Source organism: Phyllostomus hastatus, unplaced genomic scaffold (assembly GCF_019186645.2).
Source record: "Phyllostomus hastatus isolate PE091 unplaced genomic scaffold, TTU_PhHast_1.1 phas_contig_159, whole genome shotgun sequence".
NCBI lineage: Eukaryota > Metazoa > Chordata > Mammalia > Chiroptera > Phyllostomidae > Phyllostomus > Phyllostomus hastatus.
Genome location: NW_025333640.1, coordinates 23,692,145 through 23,708,121, shown reverse-complemented (window position 1 = coordinate 23,708,121; position 15,977 = coordinate 23,692,145). Strand labels below are relative to the sequence as shown.

The 15,977-nt window shown below is 35.8% G+C and overlaps 1 protein-coding gene across 3 annotated transcripts in view; it reads right to left on the bottom strand.

The window, feature by feature from the left end:
* LRBA (LPS responsive beige-like anchor protein) overlaps window positions 1–15,977 on the bottom strand; it is a 513,768-nt gene that overhangs the window by 415,214 nt on the left and 82,577 nt on the right. For all 3 annotated transcript variants that reach the window (XM_045831330.1, XM_045831331.1, XM_045831332.1), the window contains 4 exons: window positions 15,450–15,558; window positions 14,970–15,051; window positions 11,785–11,908; window positions 11,297–11,489 (listed from right to left, as the gene is read on the bottom strand). In XM_045831330.1, coding sequence (XP_045687286.1) covers window positions 11,297–11,489; window positions 11,785–11,908; window positions 14,970–15,051; window positions 15,450–15,558 — 508 coding nt within the window. The remainder of the gene's footprint in view (window positions 1–11,296; window positions 11,490–11,784; window positions 11,909–14,969; window positions 15,052–15,449; window positions 15,559–15,977) is intronic.

The following is a 15,977-nucleotide window of genomic DNA, read 5'->3' as shown; positions in this document are numbered from 1 at the left end:
TGTGCCAGGATCTAAGTATGTACCATTGCGAAGCGCTTGGTGAACTAGGTAATACATTGTTTCAACAGCAATGAAAACTTGTTTCCCCGTGATTTATCCTCAGCAGTGATTAAAAACTATCAATTAATTATATTCACAATTAGAGCAGCTCTCCATATATTAAGCTACTAAAATTTCTCACTTAGCTAAAAAATATGAATTCTTTTAGCAGTGAAGATAAAATTCAATGCTTCCCTAAAGGTCAAGCATAATTTCCAAAGTCTGAACTGGTCACGAAGAGTCTGAAAGTTCCTGTTAATCCACCCATGCACTTATTCATGCCCCATGTATATGAGTGGCTGTCACGTACTCAACACTGTGAACATCTCCATACCATGCTTACCCCTTTACCCAACTAATTGGAAAACAAATTGATTAGAGGAAAAGCATAAAAGAGAGTGCTGTGATTTTTAATGTCTAATGTTTATTGTTGTCTACCTTTGCAAGGTATCTTACAGCCAACCACTATGTGATTGCCATTGGTGTTTCAATGAGAAATGCCTCAGAAAGTTATAATGCCCTGTGCAGCTGGTATTTACATGACTTGTGTTCCTTAGGTGATACTTGTATCAACGCAGAAATGATCTCCCGAAAATCAGTTTCCCAAATAAACTGATACTTTAAGAAATCAGATCACGTCTCCCTCTTACCCACAATCCCCTAATGGCGTTCACTCACTCGGAATAAAAGTCAGAGTTTCGAGTGCAGTCTCGCACATTCTGTACTCACCTAAGGAGCACCAGTCGTAACTACGTAACTACCACCCACACAGTGATTTTGAAAACAGACCATTGATTTCTACAATAGCCAGGGTTTTAGAATGAATTCAGTTGTCAGTAATCATCTGCTAGTACTTTAATCAAATTAAGGATTTTTAAAATTTTTTATTATAAAACTTATCAATCAATCTCTTGCTAGTTCTACCTCCCAGGGATGTCTTGCCCGGGGGGCTTTGGAACCATCTCTGTAGGAATTTAAAAGCCTCCAAGGATATTTGACTCCAAGATGTCAAAAATGTACAAGAATATTAATTTTTCTTTTGAATAAAACCAGTACATATATACAATGGGTTGTACATTCCTCCCATTTGTAGTCAAGTTTGTTCTGAGCAGTGCTTTGCCTTTCCTAAGCAAACCAACTTGTTTACAGTTTCTTCTGTACATATGAATATTAAAATAGCTTTTAAAATGCTGACGTCGATTTTTTTAATTTCCCCTTCATGTACTCCAATAGCCTAAAAGCAAAATGGCAAATAAGCAATTATCACTGCTGTTATCTTTTTGATACTGTTTTCCTAATGGTATTTGTGACTGATAATTCCTAATTAATTACCAGATATTGTTCTAAATTACCCAGCTAAAAGACTAGTCATTAATCTTCACAATCATTTGATAGCTAATCTATAGCTGTTTGCAATGTTTGGAAAGCACTTCTACAAACTACTAGGTATAGATACTGGTGAACGAATAACTGACATTCCTTTTGCCATTACTTTCAACTTATTTAGCACTCAAATTTACAAATTAAGAAATAAAAGATGAGGACAATACATCAAGAAATTAACATTTTAATGATATATTTAAAATGTTTTAACCTATGAAAATTTACACCTTTAAATGTTAGGCAATGTTTAGGAATAGGCTTTCCTTTTTAAGCAAATGCATCATTTTCACTGTATTTTAGTTTCCTATAAAAACACAAGCTGACTATGACATGCTAACTTCTAATTCTTAGGTTACCAACCTTCCCACAGTGGATAAATGAGACACACTTTAAAAACAGCAGAATCTTCCCTGATGGGGTGGTATCCGTAAGCATAGCTGGAAATGATTACCACCACACAACGTATTTTTACAAAGACACGGATCTAACACCTTGTACAAAAATGGTATAAGGTCACAGATGCAATGGTTGCAATCAAATTATAAATATTTGTTTTCAAAAATTTACTGATCTGTTGTACGCAAAGCGCCTTGTTTACACATATAAATACTGTGGTTCAAACCCAACGTCTCCAACACTACCCTAACACATCCTGACTAGAGGAAAATCAGAATGAAGCCTAAGCTATACAAAGAAAGCCACCTAAGAGCATTAGTTATGAAAATAGCTTAAGTTCAAGATCAAAGGGAAAAAAATCCCATGAAGGAAACAAGTCATATACATAGTAAGATACATGTTCATCATGTCATAAACTTGACACTTTTTGAACAAGTAATATATTTTGATGGGGTCTGGAGGACAGCACCCCAAATCAGCATGTTGGTGTACTGAATATTTTAAGATGAAGGAATTTGAGAAACAGCAGGTGCAGGAAGGACTCGGACCTCTCCACCCTCCCCTGAAGCAGGTCACAGATTTAAAAAAATATCACCGCAACCAATTTTTCCAAATCAAACTTTGGAGAATGCCATGATATCAAAAGCAAACTTAAATCACTTATCCAATCACTCCTTCCTAGAATTACAAATGGTCTGAGAGCATCCAACATTAATTACGTCAAAGCTACGGCTTTCACTTTTAACTTCGCTTCTCCATAATGATACACTACATATACACCTAATAACATGCAGCCATTAAAATTCCTGTAAGGAAACAACAACAACAAAATAAAAAAACAAAAACAAAAAGATCAGACTCACACAAATAGAGATCAAACAAATGGCTGCCAGAAGGGAAGTGGGTGGGAGGCAGTCAAAAAGGCTGAAAATGTTGAGGTTTTATTACCTAATATACTTGAAAAATAAAGTAATACTGGTTTTGAAATTAAGAAGAAAAATGGGAATATAGTCAATAATATTGTGATAAGTTTGCACGGTGATAGAATTAATGTGATGATCACACTGTAAGATATATAAATGTCAAATTACTACACTATAAAGCTGAACCTAATACTGTGTACCAAGTCTACTTAGATAAAAATTAATTAATTTTAAAAATCGAACTACCCAATGCTAGTAAACTTGGGGGGAAACAGGTACACACCAGGGGTAGCAACATATTGGGGCAGCAGGTTCTAAGAAGCAATGTGGCAGTGCCTACCAAATGCGACAAAAATATCAAAACACCTTCACACCTTGGACACTACACTAAGAAGGAATAAGGGAAATAAGAACAGAAACAAGTAACTGTTTCACCAATTCCTCTATTTTCCAGGTACTGAGTGAGGCACAGTGCACTCATCACTCTTTCATTTACATTTTCTAATGAGTGAATTAAGAGTCAGAGAAGTTTAATAACATGCCCAAGTTCTCCCACAGGAAGTTGAACCCAGACTGGCTGAGTCCAAAGCTTCTTTCCACTACCACACAGTGGCTGCCCGAACACAAGCGCTGTGGACGCACGGATTTCCCCAGCAGTGCTCTAGAACAGGGGTGGGAAACTGCAGCAGCACACTACATCCAGCTGCAGCCTGCTGTTCTCAGTAAAGCTTTATCAAAACACACAAAAATAAAATAAATGAAATAAAATGCATGTCAGAAGTATATCACTAAGTGAAATCATCGTACAGTACCACAAATGGGGTCACAGTTTTTTTGAGAAAATAATTGTATGTTTGTGTATATTTATGCACATTAAGAGAAGACTGAAAAGTCTGCACCAAAATGTTAACATAAAGTCACGCACAGGTGAGTGGATGGTGGGTGTTTCTCAACTTGCACATGCACACAGTTGTACTAGGTCCCGATGTCCCTACAGTGAGCACACGTCATTTACGAATGTAAAAAATGATAAACACTAGTTGGTTAAGAAAACTTAAAGCTAAAGAGTACTTTAGCAATTAAGAGAAAGTGGGGATAATTCATGAAATGTGAACATTTTTATAACTCTTGAAATTTACTTGAAAAATATATAGCTTTAATATTCTTATATAGCCACCATAAACATACAAATACATGGGTATTTATATATGCCAGGTACGGCTTGTGATTTTTTAATACTTTTAAGAAACCACTTAGAAAATTCTAAACAAAATTGATCTCCACCTGTTTTTTAAATATATACGTGTGTGTGTGTGTGTGTGTGTGTGTGTGTGTGTGTAAAACTTATTTATCTTTAGGGAGAGGGGAAGGGAAGGAGAAAGAGAGGGAGAGAAACAATGGGAGAGAGAAATATCTGTTGGTTGCCTCTCATACAGGCCCCACGAGGGACAAACCTACAACCCAGGCATGTGCCCTGACCAGGAACTGAACCAGCAATGTTTTGCCTTGTGGGACGATGCTCAACAAAGTCACACTGTTCAGAGCTCCACCTGCTTTTTATCCAACCTAAACTGTATTTTTTTCTGATATAAAATGACTTACATTTATGTTTAAGCCATTTCATCACATTGTTAACAGCAGCTAAAATCTTAAGCTATTTCAAATAATCTAAAATAATTAAATACCTTACCCAAACTGATCCTATAGGGAAAAATATAAATCATATTGTATTTTTAACTCAAGTGAGAATAACTTTTACTTGATTATTTTAAATCTAGTATCTAAAGTTTTTAGTTTTAATTTGTTTAGAAAAAAAATTTGGGGACAGTTCTCCTAATTCAGAATATATAAAATGACTTAAGTTTTAATTAAAGAGTAGAAACACGTTAGCAGACCAAGTGAAAACAGTATTATTTAATTACTCAACTTAATGTTCCACTTGTAGCATAAAAAAGAGAAAGAAAAATATACATATTGAAAACCTAAAGAACACCAGAAAATAAAGGAATTAAAAGATTACTTTTAACAGGTACACATTTGAAGCCCAATGACCCAAGTAACCAATACAGTGCGGTTCCCCCAGAAGAGCCTGCTACTGCTCACAGAGCCCAGCTCAGCTGCTGGAGGAGGGAGACACAGTGACAAACAGCTTCCCTGCTACAAAGGTGGCAGGAAATCTATCAAAGTGGACAATAAAATCGCAATTGAGTTTCTTTGGCTTTTTATAGCAGCTGAATGTATCTTAGTGTAACTCTGCAAAAGCTATCTAATTCTGCAACATTAGTTTTTTACACACCAGTTCTTTATCAAAACCATGTTGTAACTTTCAGAAATTGAGATTTAAAATGGCTGCAAAAAGGAAAAAATAACTTCACATTTCAGTCATTTCAGTATCACATTCATAAAAATATTTATAAAGCTTTATAATTAATACTTTCAGAAGAAAAAAATCTGATTCCATAAGTTCAGTAGAATTTTAACAGCATGTTACAAATTGTTTGTCTAATCTGAATCACTTCAACTCTATCCTAAACTTCATTAAATATTGATCTGAAGAGTCTTAATGTATAAGCTGTCCATTTTATCTTAAAAATGAATGTCAAGATATTAAAATTCCAAAAATTAACGTAATATTCAAGTAAATTACTTCATATAAACCTTATGAAACAGGAAGGCTTTTAGTTCATAAAGGAAATTCACACAGAAATAAAACTAGAGGACACTTATTAAACATTAAAATTAAAGGTAAAAATCACAACAATTGAGTAACTTTAAATTCTTCTGCCCCGGCTCAGTGGACTGAGTGCCAGCCTGCAAACCAAACGGTCTCTAGTTCAATTCCCAGTCAGGGCACATGCCTGGGTTGTGGGCAAGGTCCCCAGTAGGGGGCATGCAAGAGGCAACCACACACTGATGTTTCTCTCCCTCTTTTCCTCCCTCCCTTCCCCTCTCTCTGAAAATAAATATATAACTTGTTTAAAGTTTCATGGAACACTGGTAAGAGAAGAATGACACACTAAGCCACATGACAGTTGAACCAAATAGCCCCAAACAATGATGATGTAGTTCTTCCTTCTCCTTCCTGCAACAAATATTTAATGAGCAGCTGCCAAGTACTCAGCACTATGCACAGTTCCATGGGAGATACAAAGAAGCATAATATCTGTCATCCCTGCTAATAGAAGCTTATAATTAACAGAAAAATAAGAAATCTCTTTTAACTAATAATATGTAGTATAAGAGGTGTTACAGAATCATACATGATTAAATGCTAGTGTACCTTTTCTATATTATTCATTACTGCTCTTCTTCATGAACATGACACACTTATTCCTAAGAAGAAGAAAAGAGAGAAGTGGAAAGGAAGATAAAAAAGAAAGATAAAGATAGAAAAGGGAAAAAAGAGGTGGGCAACTAGACACTGTGAAAATGAATTAAAGAGTCCACAGCATGTCTGACCAACCGAGGGAGAAGAAAAGCAGAGACAAACCAGACGCAGATTTACTAAGCACAGAACAAACAGGAAAAAAGAAGTATGTTGGGGGAAGGAATAAGGCAAGGGGTATGGAATAGAGGAAGGGATGTTGGAGGAAAAATCGGAAAGACAGAGGATTGGAAAGAGGGAAATAGTGGCTAAAAGAAGAGAAAGAGAACAAGCGGAGAGAGAGAGAGCCAGCTAGGCAGTGATGGGGCGCGGCCACAGTCAGTGCCAACAGCCAGGGAAAGGGGTGTGGAGGATCCATTAGTCGCAGGTTGGGAAAGAGAGGAGGCAGGAGAAAAGAGGGGAAAGAAGAGGAGGAAGGAAAGTACTGGGGGGGAGGGCAGGAGAGACCCTTAAAGAGACAGCAAGAGAAAATTAAGTGCTGTGGTTCATAGAGAATGACATCGCTCTAGCGTACCAAAAACTGTCACATAGAAGTGCTTTAACTAGCAACATCCAGAAAAATATAAAGGATCTGGGTAGGTACAAAGGAACAAAAAGTATATGCCGTGAATGAACAAAAGTAAAGATTTAACAAAGTATGATACATGTTAGAAAGACTAGAACCAATACAGTCAGACAGGAGATTTTGGTCAAGTGAATAGTAGGTTAGGTAAGAAATGCGTTTTTTTCAAGGGAAATCTTCAAATCAAAGATCAGGTAGAAATTATTTTGCAAAAAAAATCTTATTTTTTCTAAGAAGATAAGAACAAATGTTTATGGAGGTAACATTACATGTTATTTTTAGCTTAATAAATCTAGAGCAAAATAATACCTAAGGTTACAAACCATTAGAAATATCCAGAATAGAAATGTTGTGGACATGTATGAAGAATTAGAAATCATTTTTTAAAAAATTCAAAGTAGATAAAAAACAAAACTTTACAAAAATAAGAAATCTAACACTATCAAGGGTGAGAGAGGTACAATTCTACTCCTACTTATGTATCCTACAGCAGTGCTTTTTCAAATTGACCATAATTCCGTTAGCAAAACATGGAATCTCCCACTGGGGTGTCGATTTCAAACAAAAAAGAAAAAAGGAAGAGCGCATCACTACATACCAAGGTTTAATAAAGGTAAATACTGTATCATGAAACCGCTGTTCCAGGTTTGTGGGGGGAGGGGGTGTCTGTACATCCACACCTATTCACAATAAATTTACTGTGAGCCACAGTTACAAAAAGTCTGAAAATGACTCTAGGAAAACCGTTGCCTTTGAGCACTGGAGTTATTCGTAACATTGAAACTGAATGAGCCAAAGCTGTATGTAAGTTTTGAAAAACCCTAAAAACATAAGGTTTGACAGAAAAAGACTGTCATAGAAGAGTTCAACATTATGATGTCATTTTCAGAAAACATAATAGGCAACAATAAATAACATTACTTAGAAATACACTTTTAACTTTTTAAAGAAGGAAATGACACACACAGAACCCAAAGTACTGATTCGGTCTGAACGGAGTAGGAATGGGGGTGGATAGGAGAACCACACGGCATGTTATCACCTTGGAGAGTGGCAGTTCCTCCTTCACAGCACTTCCTCAGCAGCGACCTCCAACCGGTGCGCGATAGTGCCTGACTATTAGGAGCACTGCCTCTTTTCCCTTAGACTGTCAAGTTAAGAAACAACAGCAGCCAACACGACGACAGTCGTCCAGTGTGAATGAATCAAAATTGCACCTATTTTTTTATCAGATCGGCAAATGATGTATTTTTTGATGTACCACAGAATTTTAGTAATTAGTCTGTGTGTGCCATGAGATGAAGAAGACTGAAAATCTGTGCTTCGTAACATTTATGCTACACATATTATTATCGTGGCTGTAACTGAGTATTTTAAAAGCCGCATTCATATCACACATGAAGGGACTGGGGCACCAACCAGTGTGCTAGCAAGAAGGGCAACGAAAGGATTAGTATGATAAAGGACAGAGCTATAACAAAGGAAAAGTCATTGAGTATTTCATTCCATTTTTGTAATTTCACTTATTAACTCTAAAGCTCAATTACACATATAGATATATGCTTACCATTTTTAGATTAGACCTTGATTGTTAAGAGAAGTTGAGAAACTTGCCTAAGTTTACACAACCAAAAATTATTATAAATCAGAATTTGAACCCAGAACAATCCTGTCTCCATGATCTCCTCATCAGTTGCACAAACTGGTAACCAGGTATAAATATTTAGTCAAAACTGCTCAAAAGCACCTCAGACATCTCCTAGTCCAACCCCTTTATTTTGTAGATGGGAAATTCAAAGAGACCACGGTGTTGGCCCTAAACACCCCTGTGGCTTCAGCAGTTCTCAAGTTTTTTTGTCTTAGGACACTTTACACTCTTAAACAGTACTAAGTCCCCACAAACATCTTTTATTTATATGGGGTATATCTACACCTACTTATCATATTAGAAATTAAAACTAAAAAATATTACATAATTAAGAAATTTATAATTTATTAACAGTAAGCCATCATGTTAATAAAAATATTTGAGAAATCTGTTTTTCAAAATAACAAGAAAAGCATTATTTCACATTTTTTGCATCTCTTTAAATTATTGCTTAATAGAAGATTGTTGCCTTCTAATACATGCTTTTGTATCAGTCTAGTGGATTGCATGGTTTTGATGGAAGTACTATAGGAAACCCACCCACAAACAGACCTGCAGCTAAGGGAAGGAGAGCCTCCCACACTCCCTGAAAAGGTCTCCTGGACTCCCACGGTCTTCAGGCTACACGTTAGTTAAGGATTCCTTCTCGAAAGGTTGTATTCCCCTCACCATCCATCCTAAGGACTTGAACAGACAATTACAGCGTCTGCAAAAATACTGAATCAACATCCACTGTTCAGAAAATCTGAAAAATCTAATTTATACTGGCACTTCCCTAACCTACAGTCCCCCCAGATAAATCTGAAATCCAATCCAAATGTATATGAGGCCCAAACTCAGCCTGTTTTTCCCACGGGTGTTTATAAAGGGAAAACAGTCCTAACAGAAAAATCAGTCCAGCTTCCAGCAGCCCACTACAACGGAAACCAGAGTGTCTGGGCGTCAGCGCAAACTAAATAAAGTGAGACAAGAGGTGGCACACAGTTCCTGCAGAGTACCAAATAGTGAATATTTCAGGCTTGGGAGCCATACAGTTTCTGTTGCAAATACTCAAGATTTGTAGCATGAAAGCAGCCACAGAATATATATAAACAAACGGGAGTAGCTGTGTTTCAATGAAACTTTATTTTCAGAAACAGGTCAGGCCATATTTGGCTGGACCCTGCCTTAGTCTAAATGAGTCAGTTCAAAAATGTAGTGGCTAAGACAAAACCACTACATGTGATTTTATAAAATCACATTTTTGTCTTATTTAGCACTGAACTGTTCTCAAATATGAATTTTTAGGGTAGTATTTCCAATCTAAGCTCTCTTTTAACACCTTATGCTAGTGATGCACTTCCTCTCATTGAGGAATAAAATGGTAGGGTGAATAAATCTTAGGTATGTTCAAATACGTAAAAGTTATTCAAACACATAAAAACCATATGTTTAAGAATTGGCAATGTATTCCAATACAATGGCAAAATACTCCAGAGTAATAACTATAATAGTCAATAAAATGAAACATTTAAAGACATACCAAATTTATCATTCCAGTTCCTTCTACTCAATTTATAATATAATTGTATATTTATATTCCTTCTGAATATAGAAAGAGTTCTTAAATAAAATACCAAAAGCATAAACCATAAAAGAAAGAAATTTTACTACATTATTTGAAATATGAAATTTCCTTAGAAGACAAATGCCATAAAACTCCTGAAATGGGTAAGCCACAAACTGGCAGAAGACATTCACAAACAACATAGCTAATAAATGATTAAGCCCAAGCATATATAAAGAACTCCCACAAAACAACAAGAAAAATGCAAATTAGTATTATGGTGGTATAGCATTTAAAATATATCCAATTAGCAAACTGTTCAAACTCCAGCCATACCAAGTGATGAGATAGCATGAAGCAATGAGAACTGATACATCGGTTTGGAAAAGAATTTCAACTACCCTATAATGTTCAACATCTACATCTTAAAGTCAGTAATCCCACTTCTAGGAATATACAGACAGAGAAACTTCCAAATACATACAAAATCTATCACAAATGCTCATCCTCTGGGAAACGGGCGAAGTCGCACCACGCAACACGGCGCAAAGGAGAAAACGAACAGAGCGCTAGCGTCAATGGGAACGAATCGCAAGCGAGTGAAAACAAGAAGCGACCAAAAAATGCATTTAATATATCACTTATGTTACGTATAAACATTCAAAATAGAATTCTTCATTGTTTAGAGTTACATATATGTTGTTAAAAATATACATGAGACATAGAAATAAAAAAAAGTACCAAATCCAGGTTAGAGGAGGAAGAGGGAGGCTAGCTAGCAAGGGTAGACAAAGCAACTGGAAGAGGGCACCTGACTTCATCAACGGTGGTAAGTACACTACCGCTCAAACCTTTTTGTCTGTCTGGAATATTTCATGAAAATTTTTAAACAAAAGTTATACGTAAATAACTAACTTACAGTGGCTTTAGTTAAAAAAAAAAAAACAGACAGACTAGGAGACTCTTCCAAAGTGATTTTTTAACTGGCTGAAACACTGTCATAGGACAAACCTCAGCCACAGCTTTTGTTTCCCGAACCACTTCTCATTCGGAAGCAACTGCTCATCTTTGAATACACTGCGCCACCTTGTGTTCAAAGCTTCAAACCACTACAAATTGCGAGTATGAGACCTGAAAATGTCTCCTCAGTAATATGCTGTTTCATGAGGTTTCACTTTAAGTTTAAGCACTCATAAAAATGACATTTGAAAAAAATATGGTTTCTGAAAAAATTGGAAATACTTTATATTTCTTTTTGGTTATTTCCTGTTGTAATTGTTCATTTTGACTTTCAGAGAATAACCTGCCTTTTCCCCCTTAACTTTAAATATACAAAGTGTTCAAATGAGTAAAAGTCAAAATTACAGAACTGAAACATTTAAAATGCTAACAACACTTTCATAAAGAAACTTACCTTCGAATGCGTAATTGACAAGGTGTCTACCCACACACGCCAGCCACCCCACTCATACTTGACTGCGTGGTAAAGCAGGATTCTGAATATGGCATATACCATTTCCGTTATCTTTTGCTCATCAGAATTTTTAGGATTAAAGAAGCAGAGAGAAAGCATCCACTCTTGCCACACAGAACACTGTAGCAAGCTCCTAAAAATTACAAGAGGATACTCAATTACTTCAATCATCTGAAAGAATTCTAAAAAGTGAAAGTTCAAAACAAAATAAACAAAACACCCACCTTCATCTATGCATTCAAACAATTAACAAATGTGGTCATGAAAACTCAATTTAACTATATGGTACACTACTCACATACCCTTAATGAAAAAAGCACATGGAAAATTCATTTCACAGTGTTTTTTTAAAGCAATTTTGTTAGACAAATGGGCTTATTCAAACCTGGACCTGAATATTGTGAATAAATACTTTCTCATATGCTCACCTTCTGTTTTCTCTACTGTTATTAAAAAGTTTAATCATGTCAGAAAGAAAGGCTCTGCGCACTTCCATGCTCTCCGGGCACTGCGGAGAATTTCGAAGCAGGGTCGCAATTACTTTTAGTATCTCTGAAAGACAATTCATAAACTAGTAAAAAAACAGAACACTGCAAATATTTCATGATGGAAGATCATCAGTATATTGTAATTTGTTTCATACCTGACATAAATGTGTACTAAAGACATCCTCTTTTGTGTTATTAAAAAAAATCATCATATGCCAAAAAGAATGAAAACATATTCATTAGGAAGCATCCACAAACAAGAATTTTTTTTAATTTCACCATTAGGATGTTAAATGATGAATTTTAAAAGGTTATAATAAATCAAGTTAAATTATGAACAAATTAAATGATGGTAAAAATACTAAACTCTCCCTACTCTCTGCCAATTAATACTGCTGATCTTTTTTAAAAACACTATAATCAAAAATATCAGGAAAAAAGATTAAATTCACAACTTCAACAAAATTTATGGTATGCATCTACCCTTTTCTTTACTATCGTGAATTTAAAAAACAGTTTTTTTATCCTCACCTGAGGACAGTTTTTCATTGCTTGTAGAGAGAGGAGAAGGGCAAAAAGAGGGGAGAGAGAAAAACATGGATAAAAGGGCAGATCATCATTTGGTTGCCTCCCAGACACACCTGGACTGGGGACTGCCCGTGCCCTAGGCCCCACAACCTAGGCATGCACCCTGACTGGGAACTGAACCCGCAACCTTTTGGTTACTAGAGAATGCAACAACCAACTGAGCCACACCTGCCACGGCTCATCATGAATTTTAGAAGGTATCAAGATTTTCTTCCATACTTTTAAAAGTAAAATTAGATACCAAAATGCCCAAAGGAAATTAACTATTCAATACTATGAAATAATACAAATAAAATAACTATTATAATGGTCTTAAATATAATGCTGTCTAAATTTCTTTTAAAAAGATAACCATTTTAAATTTTTATTGAATTTATTGGAGTAACATTGGTGCCTTAACTTTCTTATTCTGAACTTTAAGAAATTCTTTAAAATATGTTCTTAAATAAACTTTAAAAAAGAAACGAGAGCTATAACTCTGAATTTAAAATACAAATTTTTACCCAATTAAAAATTTATTTTAATTATATTTTATTGATTATGCTATTACAATTGCCCCAGTCCTTCCCCTTCCCCCCCTCCACCCAGCACCCCCTACTGCCTCAGGCGATCCCCACACCACTGCTCAGATCCCTACATCATGCACATAAGCTCTTCAGCTGCTCAATTTCCTACACTGTACTTTACATCCCCATGGCTATTCTGTAACTACCAGCCTGTACTACTTAATCCCCTCACCTCCTCAGCCATTCCCCCACAGCTCCCTCCCATCTGGCAACCATCAAACACTCTCCATATCCATATTTGTGTCTCTGTTCTTGTTTGCTTAGTCTGTTTTTTTAGATTCAATTGTTGATAGATATGTATTTATTGCCATTTTATTGTTCATAGTTTTGATCTTTTTCTTAAATAAGTCCCTTTAACATTTCATATAATAATGGTTTAGTGATGATGAACTTCTTTATTCTTGCCTGGGAAGCCCTTTATCTGCCCTTCAATTAGAAATTCTCTGTGGCCAGGTAGCCCCATTAGTTAGAGCATTGTCCCAACATGCCAAGGTTGCAGGTTTGATCCCCAATCAGGACACATACAAGAATCAACCAATGAATGCAGAAACAGGTGGAAAAACAAATCTCTCTCTCTCTTCCTCCTTCCCTCTCCCCCTCCCCTCCCTCTCCTTCTCTCCCTTTCTCTCTCTCCCTAAAATCAATCAGTCAATAAAAATTTAGAAAGTCTAAGCCAACCTTTGCCAAAGTTTTTGGTGATTCTGAAGCAGTAAGTTCAAAAGAGCAAACATGTAGACCATACAATTAATGATATTTGGGGAACAATTTCTTAATTCTTCTAATGAAAATCCAAAATTTCTCTACCTGAACAATGACAATAATGGTGGTAATCATAATAATGATGATGATGATGATGATGATGATCACAGCCAGTAATTTCTAGGCTATACTGTTGTGAGGTACTGTTTCAGAAAATACAGGTGCCCTGGCTCAGGGGGCTCAGCACTGTCCTGCAAACCAAAAGGCCACCTCGGGGCACATGCCTGGGTGGCAGACAAGGTCCCCAGGTGGGGGCCTGTGAGAGGCAGCCAACTCAGTGTTTCTCATCAGTGTTTCTCTACCTCTCTTTCTCTTCAGAGAAATTACACTTCAGAGACATGTATGTGGTTCTAAAGCTAATACTGAAACAGAGTTCCACAAACACAACTCACCATACAAAAGGTAATTAAATTTCAAAACTCTACAAACCATTCATTTTAATGCAAGTAATCTTAAAAAGCAAGATGGAAAATGTACACTTTGTACAAGTTCTTTAGAATTCTAAGTTAAACTGTTAAGTACACTAAGTTCATAAACAACAAAGTAGGTAGTTTTCAATTTCAAACTCGGTGTTCTTAAATTGACAGTAATTCAAGATGGGAGCTACCCCCATGGTTCACATAATTTAGCCTGACATTACTAAACAGTGCAATGAAAACTTACTGATCGTCTGAACTTACATTAAATCAAGATCTTATGCATGTAATTCTTCAAAATCTCTATATAAACATTTCCACATAGCCTAAGGTCAATCTCAAGTTAAATTCAACATCAAACACAAATAAGACTAACACTGTATCACTACCTGTAATGAAATCTTCTTCGATGTGTTTTCAACAACATCACCCTAAGGTTTTCCACAGTGTAAGCACAAAAACGAGGGACTGGGAGCAACAGGTGCAGGTGCTGACTCCCAGGGTACGAACGTCCGGTTACTAGGTGACATTCTGAAGATGCCATATACACATGGTGACCGCAGTTAACAAAACTGGGCTGTACACTTGAAGGTTTTTAAGAGAAGAATCTTAAATGTTTCCACCACACATAGACACAAAAAATTTCAACTGTGAAGGGACAAATGGGTTAACTAACCTTATTGTGGTAAATATTTTACAATATATTCATATATTAAATCATTAGGTTAAACACCTTAACCTTACACAATATCTCAATAAAGAAAAACAAAAATTAAAAAAGTATTTAAATACATACGAGGATTCTGTATCTTTACTGAAGAATCAGGATCTGGATGCTGTTTATGGATCACTTGCGTGCAGATCTGTTCTATGAGAATCTACAGATGTAAAACAACAGACGGTATGATCATAATCACTGTACGGCCATCCCCGTTCAAGAACTTTAAGTACAATAACAATCAACATTCATTTATATAGTCCAATATTATCACAGTAAATATCCTCTGCATCCTATTAAATGATTTCAACATTTTAACTCTGTTTTTACTGATCATAATGAGACCTCAAATAGTCAATACAATGGAGGAAATACTTAAAAATACCGCTTAATAATTCATATATTAATAGATCAAGATACAGCCACATACCATTTATATGACTAATTTCAAAACTGTACTTCAAACCTGAACAATCTTATTTCATCTATATGCCATCAACTCAATTATTTAGGCATTTCCAGAAGAAATTAGTGAAATCAAATTCTAACTATTCCTACCTCAAACAGGACATTGTATGTGGTCATGGTGATTAAATTTGTGTGAAGCATGAGTCTCTCGGCTAACAGGGAGAACAATCCATGTCCAAGCATGACTTCAGCTTTTCTTCTGTGACGACATAGAAAGAATCACATGCACAGTCTTAGCAGGCACTATTTTGTATCAATGACGGAGACACAAAAATGCTTTCACATTACCAATAAATTCCAGCTCAGTAACTCTCTCACCTTTCGTTGACCTAGGACTTATAAGGCCACAAAATCTTTAAGGAGAGAAATACAAAGTACAATATAAGCACAGCTAAAATTTAAAAAGGAAAGTGTAAGACTAGCTATGCCACAATACAGCAAAAATCTTCACCAAAATCTTCAGAGCAACTACATATTAACTAGTTGCTGCTCTTCGTCAGCACTGAGCTAAGCTCTACTATGGATGATAATCTAAAGCCTAGTACGTGGTTAAAGAGAAAAACAATACAGAGAAAAAGGCAAAAGAAATATAAGAAATTAAGAAAATGAATACCATGA